The sequence below is a fragment of the Salvelinus fontinalis genome, chromosome 35 (genome assembly GCF_029448725.1).
Source record: "Salvelinus fontinalis isolate EN_2023a chromosome 35, ASM2944872v1, whole genome shotgun sequence".
NCBI lineage: Eukaryota > Metazoa > Chordata > Actinopteri > Salmoniformes > Salmonidae > Salvelinus > Salvelinus fontinalis.
The window spans coordinates 16,277,696-16,291,532 of NC_074699.1; the positions used below are offsets into that span (position 1 = coordinate 16,277,696).

General features: G+C 43.6%; 1 protein-coding gene across 1 annotated transcript; it reads left to right on the forward strand.

Annotated features, from left to right (window-relative positions):
* Positions 1 to 504: 504 nt before the first annotated feature.
* On the forward strand, positions 505 to 12,934 carry LOC129834391 (putative solute carrier family 22 member 31). The gene is made up of 9 exons (XM_055899320.1): positions 505 to 999; positions 3,527 to 3,630; positions 3,792 to 3,946; positions 7,282 to 7,450; positions 7,681 to 7,826; positions 10,313 to 10,421; positions 10,603 to 10,817; positions 11,130 to 11,241; positions 11,460 to 12,934. Exons 1-9 carry the CDS (start codon positions 610 to 612, stop codon positions 11,902 to 11,904), a joined length of 1,845 nt encoding a protein of 614 aa, XP_055755295.1. The 5' UTR covers positions 505 to 609; the 3' UTR covers positions 11,905 to 12,934.
* The last annotated feature ends 903 nt before the right edge of the window (positions 12,935 to 13,837 follow it).

A 13,837-nucleotide genomic window follows, 5' to 3' on the forward strand; every position in this document is an offset into this window, starting at 1 on the left:
CAGGAGGACGCCTGGAAAAGTGTATGTTTTTTGGCTGATATTTAGATCTATGATCATGAGGGGTTTAGACTTTTTAGAAGAACTTCAAGACCTGTGGATATATAACAGGCCTATTTTTGCCATACAATATGACCAGTAGATGCCATTATATTTGTTGACACGCGTATTTATAGTAGGCTACTTATGAACCAGATATGAAGAGGGTAACCATTTGAAATCATACAAGCGTTTCCATTGACAGTGACACATCCACTCCAAAATATAATTCCAGTAGACCTCTATTCACCTCCCCTGTTACCTAACTCCTCGAGTAGTGTTTGGTGACCATGTTAAGTGAATGAAACAGTAAAAATAGATGTGACAACCTGATCCCTTCTGCCATCCTCTGAATGCAGTTAATAAATATGGCAATCTGTCAGTGCGAAGAAGGCCTAGGCTACAGTGCGTACGAGCAGATGGACTTCCCACCAATGACATTTCGGTTTACTCACCGACCTGCCCACTTGACTTGAGTTGTGTTTCCTAATCTAGCGTATCCTGCCATGCCCTGCTGTGTGTGTGGATGTCACGCACCACTGACTAACAGCGGTTTCGGCACGGTCTCTAACAATGGACTTCGAAACGAAGATTTATACCAGAATCGGTGGATATGGACGATATAACAGAATTGTTTCCATATTCAGCTGGTTTCCGAACTTTGCTGTGATGCTGAACCTTTTTTGCGACGTTTTTTACACTCTGATTCCTGGGTCGTACCACTGTAAACCCGACCCGACCCTTTTACCTTCAGGTTTTCTTTTCAGTAATTATTCCAGACAAGGGTATCTTAATTTTACCATACCGTGGGTGAATGGCTCTGGACTGAGTCACTGTGAACTTTATAAGTACCCTAGAAACGTCTCCAACTTCATAGACAGCATTCCAAAGGAGATAGTGCCATGTACGAGAGGATGGGAGTACGACCAAGCTGCGGCGCTTCAGAGCAACTACGTGACGGAGGTAAACAGATATACACTTGGATTCGATGGTTTGTGGTTGTTTTTTGAGAGTTTGTGCTTTTGCCAGATTAGCAATCATTCATACCTTACCTAATTGAATTTACAATAACCTTCTTTCAGGCTAATGTGTGAATATCTTTGCCAAGTCCTGTCAAATGTTCTTCATCTATTCAATGTAGGCTACTCAGAGTAGATTTGGTTTTAGTCTATAACTTCGGGGTTTGTAACTTTTTTTTTTTATTCCTATGTGTGTTAATTGATATTGTCCCAGACAGACTGCTGGGTCTAGAGTTGGTCATCAATAGGCCTACTAGATAACAACATCAATAAATGACACGGGATGCCCTGTTAGGTCTACTCATTGCTCAAATCTGTCGTTGGTAAACATGCTTTGGAGTTTTTAACTCTAGGATATGTGTTGTTTTGATTATGTCCTGAATAAGATTACCAGAGAAACAGTGCTGATATGTTTTTTATCAGATCACATTAGTCTGTTTATATAATAATTACATTACGGGACTGCTGTGCAGAGCCATGCAATATGGGTGTTTATGTGATGATAGCAGCACAACAGGAAAGGCAGGGACAGCAGTGTTCTTCCACCCTGATGGAGTTCCAGGGAAGATCTGTCCTCAACAGAGCACATGAGAGGGGTCACTCTTAGGATGAGCGTTCATCTTTCTGTACTGACCCTTAGCCATCTCATAAACAAGGAACACTTGAGCTCAACTGAATTTGTTTGGCTCTAAGGGAACCGTTTTTCATATTTCTTACTACCAGGCTTATATTCTTATTTCAGACCAGCACAATCAATGCCTCTCTAACGTTGTCCTGTTTTGCTTCTAGGGAAAAGTTAACTAAATGTTGACTTATTGCACTTGGACTAATCTCACCAGCCCATTATAATATCAAAAAAGGGGCAGGCCCATCCCACTGTGCAAATACTGGAAAGTGATCTTGGTAAACAAAAGTATCAGCAGTTACTGAAATGTTTAGACACAAGGCAAATACTGGTGTGTGAGAGAGAGACGGTGTGTGCGGGCTGTACAGGAAATCAACAAGGGAGGCAGTGGCCCTGATGTGGAGTATTTACTCTCACATGTTTCCCTGGTGATAGGAAGCAACCAGCCCTGACCCCCCCACTCCTGGCTTCCCTTCTCCGTGATGTCACAGGACATCTGTTCCTGTTCCTACGGGGGTGTCAACATCACACAGCAGGAATGGAGGTCATTCTGGCCCCGATTTAAGGGGTTGGATGATAGGTACAGATCAAGAGATGAAGCAAGGGAGGGAAAGAGAGCAAATGAAGAGATGGGGGAGGGAGGAAGAAAGAAAGCATTGGAGTAGGGTGAGGAATGGTGGAAGGCACTGGAAACCAAACAGTGCAGTGGCTCTAATGTGATAAACCTATCTGCAGTCACTCTTATTCACTCAGGAGATGGTATCTATCACACAGCTGAATTCCTCCTCCTTCTCACAAGACGCTCCGTTGCCCTCAAGTGTGTGTGTGCCACTGGCCTATAATTCTTACTTATCTAATAATAAGGGAGAATGGAGCTACATTTTCCAGGCATGTTTATTATCTGTCCTTAAAAATAGGGTATGCTCAATTTGCCCCCGGGGTTTTTCTACCCCGGAAAAAAATCCTGGACGAAGAAATAGGCCACCTATTATATAATTATTTCAGTGGCTCCATTGACTTGGCTCTTTTACCTCATTCCTAACTATGTGGCAAAAGGGTCATTCCATGTCATTTCAGAAAGCCATGACACCCGCCATCTCAGATTGTTCTGAAATCGTTTCTGTAGTTAGAACGAGATAAGATTAGCCTTCCTGAAACATTATTTTGTTGAAACAACATTTTATTTCTGAGAAATTAAGCTAATTGATTGCACCCAAGTAGTTACTAGGGTAAATGAATACTATACATTTAAAATTGCCAATTTAGGTTAAATCAATTAGCTTAATCCCTCAGAGATCAAATCATGTTTAAGGAATGCTAATCTTTTTCTTTTTTTTTTGTCTTAATTTTTTTGGTACTTTTTACCCCTTTTTCTCCCAAATGTTGTGATATCCAATTGGTAGTTAGTCTTGTACAATCGCGGCAACTCCCGTACAGACTCGGGAGAGGCGAAGGTCGAGAGCCATGTGTCCTCCGAAACACGACCCCACCAAGCCACATTGCTTCTTGACACACTGCTTGCTCCTTGTCGCTAGAGCACGATAGGACAAGGACATTCCAGCCGGCCAAACCCTCCCCTAACCCGGACGACGTTTGGACAATTATGCGCCACCTCATAGGTCTCCCGATCGTCGCCGGCTGCCACACAGCCCGGGATCACACCCGGATCTGTAGTGATGCGATGCAGTCCCTTAGACCGCTGTGCCACTTGGGAGGCCACAATCTTACATTTTTCCAACTACAGAAACGATTTCAGAACAATCTGAGATGGTCGGTGTCAATTTTCTTTGTTGTTCTTTTTAAGGTGGAATGACTCACCATCTCGCTCTGTCTCTCTGCTCCACAGTGGAACCTAGTGTGTAGGGACTACTGGAAGATTCCTCTGCAGCACATCTGCTTCATGACAGGGTGGATTGTGGGATATGTCCTCCTGGGCACAGTGTGTGACTGGTAACTCCCCCCCTCCTGTTGTGTTTGTATAATTGTGAACTACAATTGTAATAATTTCACCATACATACTTCATGTTTCTGGTATTAGGCTGTTATGACTGTTTAATATGTATGCATGAGAAGCTATGTGTCACTAATTGTATTATTTTCTCTATGTTCAGGTTGGGTCGTCGACAGGGCTTCCTGCTGTCTGTGTCTCTGTCCGGTCTGTTAGGAGTAGCTGTGTGTCTGTCCAACAGCCCTGTAGTGTTTCTGCTGCTACGCCTGTCTCAGGGCGCCATGTTGGCTGGGGTCTTCCTCTCCTCTTACCTCGCCAGTAAGTACACTTGACTTACCCTACTAATACATCTCACTCCTGAGTACACACTTAATGAGGCAGTTTAGGGTTGGGCAGGATCCAGATTTTCATATCTTCATACCGTCCTTCTCTCATCCCAGGATTAACGGTACTACCGGTTTAGTACCCCAAAAAATGCAAAAAAGGCCATTAGGCGTCTATTTACCAGAATGCTAACTAAATTAGTAAAAGTAATAGCAGACGGTACGAGAACGAAGAGGTGAAAAAAATGCAAGGAAATCAAGATGGCAGGGGCAGCTATACAGAACTAATCCAAAGGGCTTTGACTTCTCAAACACGGAAGAAAGCTAACAATATATGATGCCCCCGTCTAGCATTCGGTTTCTTCACACGCGGGATGGTCTGAGACAAGCCACCCGGACAGCTGATGAGACTAGGGTTGCACAACTGAAGAATCTCTGCAACTGTCAGAAACCATCTCAGGGAAGCTCCTCTGTGTGCTCTTCGTCATCACCAGGGTCTTCACCTGACTGCAGTTTGCCGTCGTAACCGACTTCAGTGGGCAAATGCTCATTTATGATGACCACTGGCATGCTGGAGAAGTGTGCTCTTCGCAGATGAATCCCGGTTTCAACTATACCGGACAGATGCCCCATGGTGGGGTTATGGTATGGGCAGCCATAAGCTACATACAACAAACTATTGCATTTTATCGATGGCAATTTGAATGCACAGAGGTACCGTGACGATATCCTGAGGCCCATTGTTGTGCCATTCATCCGTCGCCATCACCTCATGTTTCAGCATGATAATGGACGGCCCCATGTCGCTAGGATCTGTACACAATGCCTGGAAGCTGAAAATGTCCCAGTTCTTCCATGTCCTGCATGCTCACCAGACATCACCCATTGAGCTTGTTTGGGATGCCCTGGATCAACATGTGCGACAGCTTGTTCCAGTTCCCACCGATATCCAGCAACTTCACAGGGACAACATTCCACAGGCCACAATGGACAGCCTGATCAACTCTATGCAAAGGAGATGTGTCGCGTTGCTTGAGGCAAATGGTGGTCACACCAGATACGGACTGTTTTTCTGATCCACGCCCCTACCTTTTATTTTATTTTGGGGGGGGTACAGTATCTGTGACCAACAAATGCATAGCTGTATTCCCAGTCATGTGAAATTCATAGATTAGGGCGTAATTTAAAAAACATTTATTTACTAATTTTCTTATGAACTGTAACTCAGTAAAATCTTTGAAATTACATGTTGCGTTTTATATTTTTGTTCAGTGTATTTTGCTAAATTAGTACCTTAACTGCTCACGCATCAACATTTACCAAGCGGGCACTCCAGACTGAAATTGATTAGCTTGTTCTACTTTAATCAATAGCGTGAGCAGATTAATTAATCGCGTCAATATTGTATGGAAATCAATGGAACTGGGACAATTCTCTGCCACTACATGTCATTTGTACTCTTCTAAAAGTAGGGCAAAGCTACTTGTAATTTTTCCGAAGTTACGGAAATCTTCAGTCATTTTGATAGAAAATATATGGCAATCTATTAATTATCATAGCTCTGGTAATTTATTATTGGATAACTCTATTTACAAACAAAAAAAATCTAAGTTTTCATTTGTGTCCATATTCTCCATGACTTTCTAGCAGATACCCCATTTAGTTCAAGAGAAAATGGCCTAATTAATGAAAAAAGCATCTGATCAACAATGGCATTATTTTCAATTAACTCTTCCAACAATGGAACTTTTTTCACAACTGTCACCAGTTTCACATCAAAACATTGAGAACAAATACATATTGACGTGGTAGTCCCCCATACTTCCGATAGCAACGTGGTCTCATAGACTAGACTTAACATAGTACATGTAAGTCCGAGACACTCATATATGTTACGTTTGGTATGGTTAATTAAGGCAAACGAAAGCAGGGTGGATGGGTGGGCATGTAATGTGAACGTCTAGCAACCTAAAGGTTGTGTGTTTTGATTCTCATCACAGAATTTAGAATATTAGCAAATGTGCTAGTACTTTCTACTTTTTAAGCTACTTTGCAACTACTTAGCATGACTTTAACCTAACTCTTAACCCCTAACCCAGTAAATGTTAGTCACCTAGCTAACATTAGCCACAACAAATTGGAATCTGTAACATATCATAAATTCAGCAAATTTGTAACGTATCGAACGAAATGGATGATGGACGACCACAAATGAATAGATACAAAACGTAACATGTCATACTATTTGGAGTGTCCCGGATTTATGTTTATGTTACTTCCAGGTTGCCCATAGCCCTCTATTGCTTAGAAAGTCCTTAGTTTATGCCCCATGATCCCACACCAACCCCTAGCTTCTGGATTACTCACTTGGGGGCTTCCCTCTGTTGCCAACAAACATCAAGGATCACTGAAGGGAAAAGCGATAGGGGGAAGTTAAAGGGATAGGGGAAGGTGACAGGTTAGGGATTAATTGTGTGTCGGGGCTGTGGTCAGATACCCAGGTCACCGGGTGCCATCTTGTTGCACTGCTGTTCATGTTAGGGTTCAAAGGGCACTGGGTGGAATCACCCTTGAACCAAGCTGAGCATTACTCATTCACTGACTCCCTCCTTCCCCCCTTTACACCCCTCTCCCTCTCTGAGATAGCTTGAGTGTGAGGTAACACAAGGCTCTGTGGACTAGGATATCTAGGCCACCCCTGGACCCCAAGAGTCGTCCCCTCCCCGATGTTGTTCCATTGTTAGGGGGGGGGGTCTGGGTTTTCTTGCTGTAACCTTCCTGTGATTGTGAGGTGATTGTGTGAACTGGTGTGTTTGTATGTGGACAAATCTTTGCTAAGTGAAAGCAGTCAAGGAGTGCTCAATGTGTTTTTAAGACCCTTCTGTGTGTGGGAGTAATGGTTCTAGATACAGCCTGACAGGGAGGCCCACCGTAGTCTGTCTTTAACACACCCACTTACATATTTGCTCTTCTTACATTCCTCTAAGGTCACTGGTAAATTGAGTCCAGACTTTTGGTTTTAGGCTGAATTCTGGAGGACTGCCTCTCAGTGATCTACTGCCAGAGTTCTTAAAAGGTGGAGTGGGGGAACAATAGCAGGACAGAACATACTGGAAGGAAATGAGTATAGTTTTTTCCTTTGTTTTCTCTGAGGGGTTTTGAAGGAGGAGAAATAGGGCATTGGAGTTTAGGTCAAGGTAGAGTGGATTTCACAAACGGTCACAAATAGTCTTATGGTCATTCAGGCTACTAGTTCCAGTTGCATTTTCCTTCTCTCTATCCTGTATCTCCTTTCTTCATCATCTCTTCATCTCCCTTTGTGTTCTCCAGGACTGGAGCTGTGTGATCCTCCCCATCGTCTCATGGTTGAAATGGTCAGTGGTTTCTTTGCCATCGCGGCAGAGCTCTTGTTGCCAGGGCTGGCGGTGCTGTGTCGTGATTGGCCAGTTCTTCAAGCAGTGGCTACCTTGCCACTGCTCCTGCTGCTCTCCTATTGGTGGTAAGTCTGTCATAAACATTCTTTTGTGGATACACAGTAGAGTGTATATTGTTTGTCGTGGGACATAAAGTATAAATAGGGGCATAAATAGGCATAAATAGAGAAAGAGGGATGTGTGTTCTAATGAATTGTTATATATATTTTTGTGAAAGGACAGCGTGGATAAAGTGTCATGGATGGAGAAAGAGAGAGGTGTGTTTTCTATTCCTGTTTTCTCATATCCACCTCAGCTGTCCATCAGTGTTTCCCGAGTCTCCACGCTGGCTTCTGGCCACAGGTCAGATTCACCAGGCTAAGAGGTGTCTCCAGAGCTTCTCCATCAGGAACAGAGTGTGTCTCAGTGAGGACATCTACCCTGCTGAGAACCTGCTCTCAGGTATCATCATCCCCCACCCTATCCTGACCCTTTTAGCTAGTCTGTCAATTAACAATGTCTGCTGCCCGGGGTAGTGTAATTGGTTGCGGCGAAATCCTGCACGGAGCCTTTACCGTGCTCTGCCACTTTAAGAGCACATCAGCAGTCAGGAAGGAGGAAATTAAGATGACTCTTCCGGCTCTGTGTGAGAACTCTCGGTTGGCGCGGCAGTTTTGACCTTGTGTTACTCTTTGCAGAAGTCTTGTTTATTTTCAGCGTGCTTAGTTTGTAAAGTTTTTAAGTCGATCGCTGGTGTTACTCTCTTGTCATTAATCGCATGGATTTATTATTTGGGATTATTGATTGAACTAGTGATTTTATTTTGGTTCTTATGGCCTGAGAGATTTAGTATATGTTTATGCCTTTTTTGTTTTTGCACCCACAGAATTTCATACACCCATGCACTTTTCCCCTAGGGAATTAATAGAGTATTTCAAGTCATTTGTTAATGTCTGGGTTCTCTATTGTAGGTTGTCTATGAGTCGCTCTAATCCTTATTGTATGAGGTAGGCCTGTTATTGGTTGGATTACCCCTGTGTTGTGCCAGTGGAGAGATAGGATATCTGGCAAACAGACTATATTCTAGGCTTTCTCTTTGTGTGTGTATATACACTGCTCAAAAAAATAAAGGGAACACTTAAACAACACAATGTAACTCCAAGTCAATCACACTTCTGTGAAATCAAACTGTCCACTTAGGAAGCAACACTGATTGACAATACATTTCACATGCTGTTGTGCAAATGGAATAGACAAAAGGTGGAAATTATAGGCAATTAGCAAGACACCCCCCAAAACAGGAGTGATTCTGCAGGTGGTGACCACAGACCACTTCTCAGTTCCTATGCTTCCTGGCTGATGTTTTGGTCACTTTTGAATGCTGGCGGTGCTCTCACTCTAGTGGTAGCATGAGACGGAGTCTACAACCCACACAAGTGGCTCAGGTAGTGCAGTTCATCCAGGATGGCACATCAATGCGAACTGTGGCAAAAAGGTTTGCTGTGTCTGTCAGCGTAGTGTCCAGAACACATTACGCTGACAGACACAGCAAACCTTTTTGCCACAGCTCGCATTGATGTGCCATCCTGGATGAACTGCACTACCTGAGCCACTTGTGTGGGTTGTAGACTCCGTCTCATGCTACCACTAGAGTGAGAGCACCGCCAGCATTCAAAAGTGACCAAAACATCAGCCAGGAAGCATAGGAACTGAGAAGTGGTCTGTGGTCACCACCTGCAGAATCACTCCTTTTTTGGGGGTGTCTTGATAATTGCCTATAATTTCCACCTTTTGTCTATTCCATTTGCACAACAGCATGTGAAATTTATTGTCAATCAGTGTTGCTTCCTAAGTGGACAGTTTGATTTCACAGAAGTGTGATTGACTTGGAGTTACATTGTGTTGTTTAAGTGTTCCCTTTATTTTTTTGAGCAGTGTATATACACACACACATACATGTATACACACACACATATATATTCTAGGCATTCTCTGTATGTATGTATGTGTGTGTGTGTGTGTGTGTGTGTGTATGTATGTATGTATGTATATATATATATATATGTGTATATATATATATATAGTTAGTAGCGGTACTCTCTCTATCCGACCTGTTTCCTTTCGGCAGGGTTAATACCTGCCTGCCGCCCGAACAAATCTTCATCCTTACCTCTAACAGTAAAGCTACAAGGTTAACTAATGCTTTGGGTAATACATCCAAATGTCAAGGTTTCCCCATATTTTATGTTATTGGGTTTCCCTCATCCACAATCAGCACAGCAACACATAACAAACAATCCATCCAGTCTCCTCACAGCATTCCCTCATATCCAATATTAGTGAACTTTGTTTGAGGTACACATGGCATAGGACGTTTCTATGGTTCCTGGTTACCTGTACCAGCTAGACAACTGAGCTCTCTCACAGCTCCACCTTTCACAGGGAGCCAGTCACTTAATGAGTGAGCGCACCCAGCGCATGAGCTCTGCTGTGGTAGCTACCATAAGAGCTCTTTGTTTCAGTCCGACCGTAGTGTACTAAATCGCAAACTGGAATTACCTTAGTCCAAATCAAGAACCATTAAATGTATGTTTTGGTAATTTGTTAGACGCTCTTATTAAGAACGACTTACAGGAGCAGTCAGGGTTAAGTGCCTTGCTCAAGGGCACATTGACATATTTTTCACCTTGGCTATGGGATTTGAACCAGAGAGCTTTCGGTTACTGGCCCAACGCTCTTATCCTCTAGGCCGATGGAATGGTTCCATTTAGTGTGATTTAATAGTAGACACTGGTTCTGAGGAGAGAGATTCCCTATGGAATGTGGGTTATATGTTTGTACCAAGTCAACAGCATTTGGGTCAAGTGCCCTTTGGCTTTGGTATTGGCAGTGTGAATGCAGGCTCATATCTCTCCTTCTCTCCCTCCCTCTCCTTTTCTTCTCGGTAGAGATAGATGCGGAGTACCCAGATGATACTCAGCCTTTCTACCACTCAGTCCTGGAGTTGCATTCCACCCGAGTGATCTGGAGGAACTGCCTCATCCTTAGCTTTACTATGTGAGTTAGGATCTAACACAGCTTGTATGACCTTCTATATGACTCCCTCCACTGAACAATACAGCCACGAGGAATGGTAATGTTACCATTTACCGCAGCTGCTTTTAACAGTACTGTTTGGACAGAGTAAGTTTCATGTTTTGGGCCAAGGACCTAACCTTTCCTAACTCTCCTCCGCCAGGTTCATAGGCACAGGCATCCAGTACTGTTTCATCAGGAACCTCCACAGCTACTCCCACAACTTCTACTTTAGTTACTTCCTGCGTGTGCTGACTGGCGCTCTGGGATGTATCTTCCTCTGCCTGTCCGTCAACCGCTTTGGTCGCCGTGGTATCCTGCTTCTGTCTGCCATTATCACCGGCCTGTCCTCGCTGCTGCTGCTGGCCCTCACACAGTGTAGGTTTAACCTGCTTTATATCTGTGCTATGATGATGATACTATGTTGCTATACTATTACTATACACACATTGTCTTTTAAGTGCCTCTAAACCGGGTCTCATACCGTCTTCTCTCCCCTGTACATGGTTCATTAGTAACTCTCCTCATACAGTAGCCATAGGTTTGCCATGATGACCCCATTCATAATGATGTCACTGTTATGATTCCGATTGGCCATTACATTTATTCAGGTGATTTCAGGTCCATTTTATTTTTTAAAGTGCCTGTTTCCTAGTTTGCTTAGTTTTTATTGAGTCGACGTGTTCTTAGATCTGCGTGGAGTGCTGGTGTTGGTGCTGTCTGTGTTGGGGCTCCTCTTCTCCCAGGCCCTGGCCATGCTCAGTGTATTCTTCGCCAGTGAGGTCATGCCCACCGTAGTCCGGTAAGTATTATCTGTCTACTGTCCTGAACACACTAAACTGGCATTAGTTTGTCTGTGGGTGGGGTGTTTGTTTTTCAATGTATGTGGACACCTGTCTGTCTGAGGGAGGCATATGAAATGTGGGTTGTGTGTCCGGACCAAATGCTGGGTCAGGTGCCCTTGACAATGTCAGAGTGAGCTCTATATATCTCCTGACCCTCTCTCTCCCTCTGTCTCAGTGGTGGTTGTCTGGGGCTGGTGCTAGCGTCTGGCTGTATGGGGATGGCTGCTTCCTCTATGATGGAGCTCCAGAACAACAGGGGTTACTTCCTCCATCACGTCATTTTCGCCTCCTTCGCCGTCCTCTCGGTGCTGTCCATCATGCTGCTCCCGGAGAGCAAGCGCAAGCCGCTACCCGACTCTCTGAAGGACGGAGAGAGCCAGCGACGGCCCCCTCTCTTTCTGTCCCGGGAAGACAACCTGCCCCTGCTCTATACCCGGCGTGGAGCCTCCGAGTACAACCCTGATAACTACTCCCGCCTGGTCTCCGCCACCAGGAAGATGCTCATCAAAGACAATTTACCCTATAAGATCGTTGTGCCCTCCCAGTCCCCGCTGCTGCCTTCCAACAGCGAGGTGCACTGCATACTGGAGGAAGAGGCACTAAGAGAGGACTTGTCTTAGCAGCCTCTAACTACAATCATCCGATCTCCTCTCCCACAGAGAGACCTCGCCTCAAACCCACTGAATATCTCTCCCCACCACACTGAGACAGTGTGATCCAGACTCGTATCGCTCTGAACGACGGGTCTTCTTGGATATTTTGAAGGGGAGGAGAGTTTGACATGTGTGTATTTACTGTGTCCGTTTTTTGTTGTTGTTGTGCCAAATGTTTACAAATAATACAAAAAAACGATGTGTGCTTGCACAGACTCTGCTGAAAGACTGTGTGCTAGTCCTTTGTTTTTGTACTGCTGGAGATCTGCTGTTTCTAAGACGGTGTTAACACCCTCTCTTCTCCAGGTTGTGCAGCAAGGAGCTATGACTTTATTAACCACTGAGGCTAAATGCTCACTTGAGAAGCGTTGCTTGTCCACTTAACTGGTGACTCGTGCTTTTCATTACTGCTGTATTGTGCCTGTGACTGCAACGAGAGAGAGCAGAGTCCTGACTGTTACTTCATCTGATTCACTGGTGACTCAACGAGGGGAACTCACAGATAGAAGTCAGTTTGGTTCAAACTGGAATGTGTTGTAGCCAATTGTTTGATTTTAGCGGGGAACTCAAAGTATCAGTCACTGATAATATCACCAAAGCTATGACCTTAGCAATGAAAGGTCATTCCATCCTGTCCACTTGTTGGACATGTGTTAAGAACATGAGGTGTTGTCACATGATGATTTGCACCCGGAACAGAGTTCTTAGATAAAGAGTTGTTTTAGATTATTGAAATGTGATTAGGTCATGACCTCTACTCTGAGTCATTATAAACTGGGTGGTTCGAGCCCTGAATGCTGACAGCTGTGGTATATCAGACAATATACCACAGGTTTGACAAAAAATGTATTTTTACTGCTCTAGTTACGTTGGTAAACAATTTATAATAGCAATAAGGCACCTCGGGGGTTCGTGGTATATGGCCAATATACTACGGCTAAGGTCTGTATCCAGGCACGCAGCGTTGCGTCGGGCCGATGAACAGTCCCCCCCCCCCCCCCCTTATTACTTAATTAGAACCTTTCAAGTGACACTTTACCTTATATTAGTTGTCACATCCATCTCTCTGCCTTAAACTGTGAACCTTCCTGTTAAAAAAAGTCAGTTGCTAGGACATGATACTTAACATTCTATGTAATTTAACTGAAAATACATTTTTTTTAACTATTAAACCACTTTTCACTGCTCTCTTTGGTATTTGGCTGTGGTTTGAGGTTTGCGTTGTTGTCCCTCTTGGCCTGGCTGTGGAACATTATATTGTTGGATAGGATGTTTACTCTTATCCCAACTCATTCTCTTTTAATGTTTCATCCCCCTCTCGTGCTTGCATGGGAACATAGCACCCCGTACAGGAAGTTTATTTGGAAAAACTTTACCCCACAGCTGACAATGTTCTGTCCTTCTAAATATACTTTGTATATAGAATTATATACAAAGTATTATATTATTTTCAGCTATGAATAAGTTGTCTAACTCTCAAAAGTTACATTTGATTTATTTGGAAGCTGAGGTCATACAATGTTCATTCACTGTTTGCCCGTCTTCACGTCTCACAGAAAACTAGAATAAAAATGTCCTCAAGCATCAAGTAAAGAGATGAACTTCCTTTCAGATTATGGAAAACGAAATGTCCCTCATACCCGGCCAGTACATTTTCAACAATGCTATTCCACTTTTGACATCAATGGGGTCTTAACGAGGTCACTGGGTGTTGAACTAGGGTTGCTGTAGTATTTTTATGAAGCTGATCCACTTCTATTTTGAACTTTTATTTGCTAGCTCTCCTCACTTTTCAAAAATGAAATCCGTTAAACAGTTAATCAAGTTTGAATGGCCTAAACTGAAAATGTATTGAGTTCTGCCCTGTTCTTCATGTCTGATACAATGCTAACCACATGAT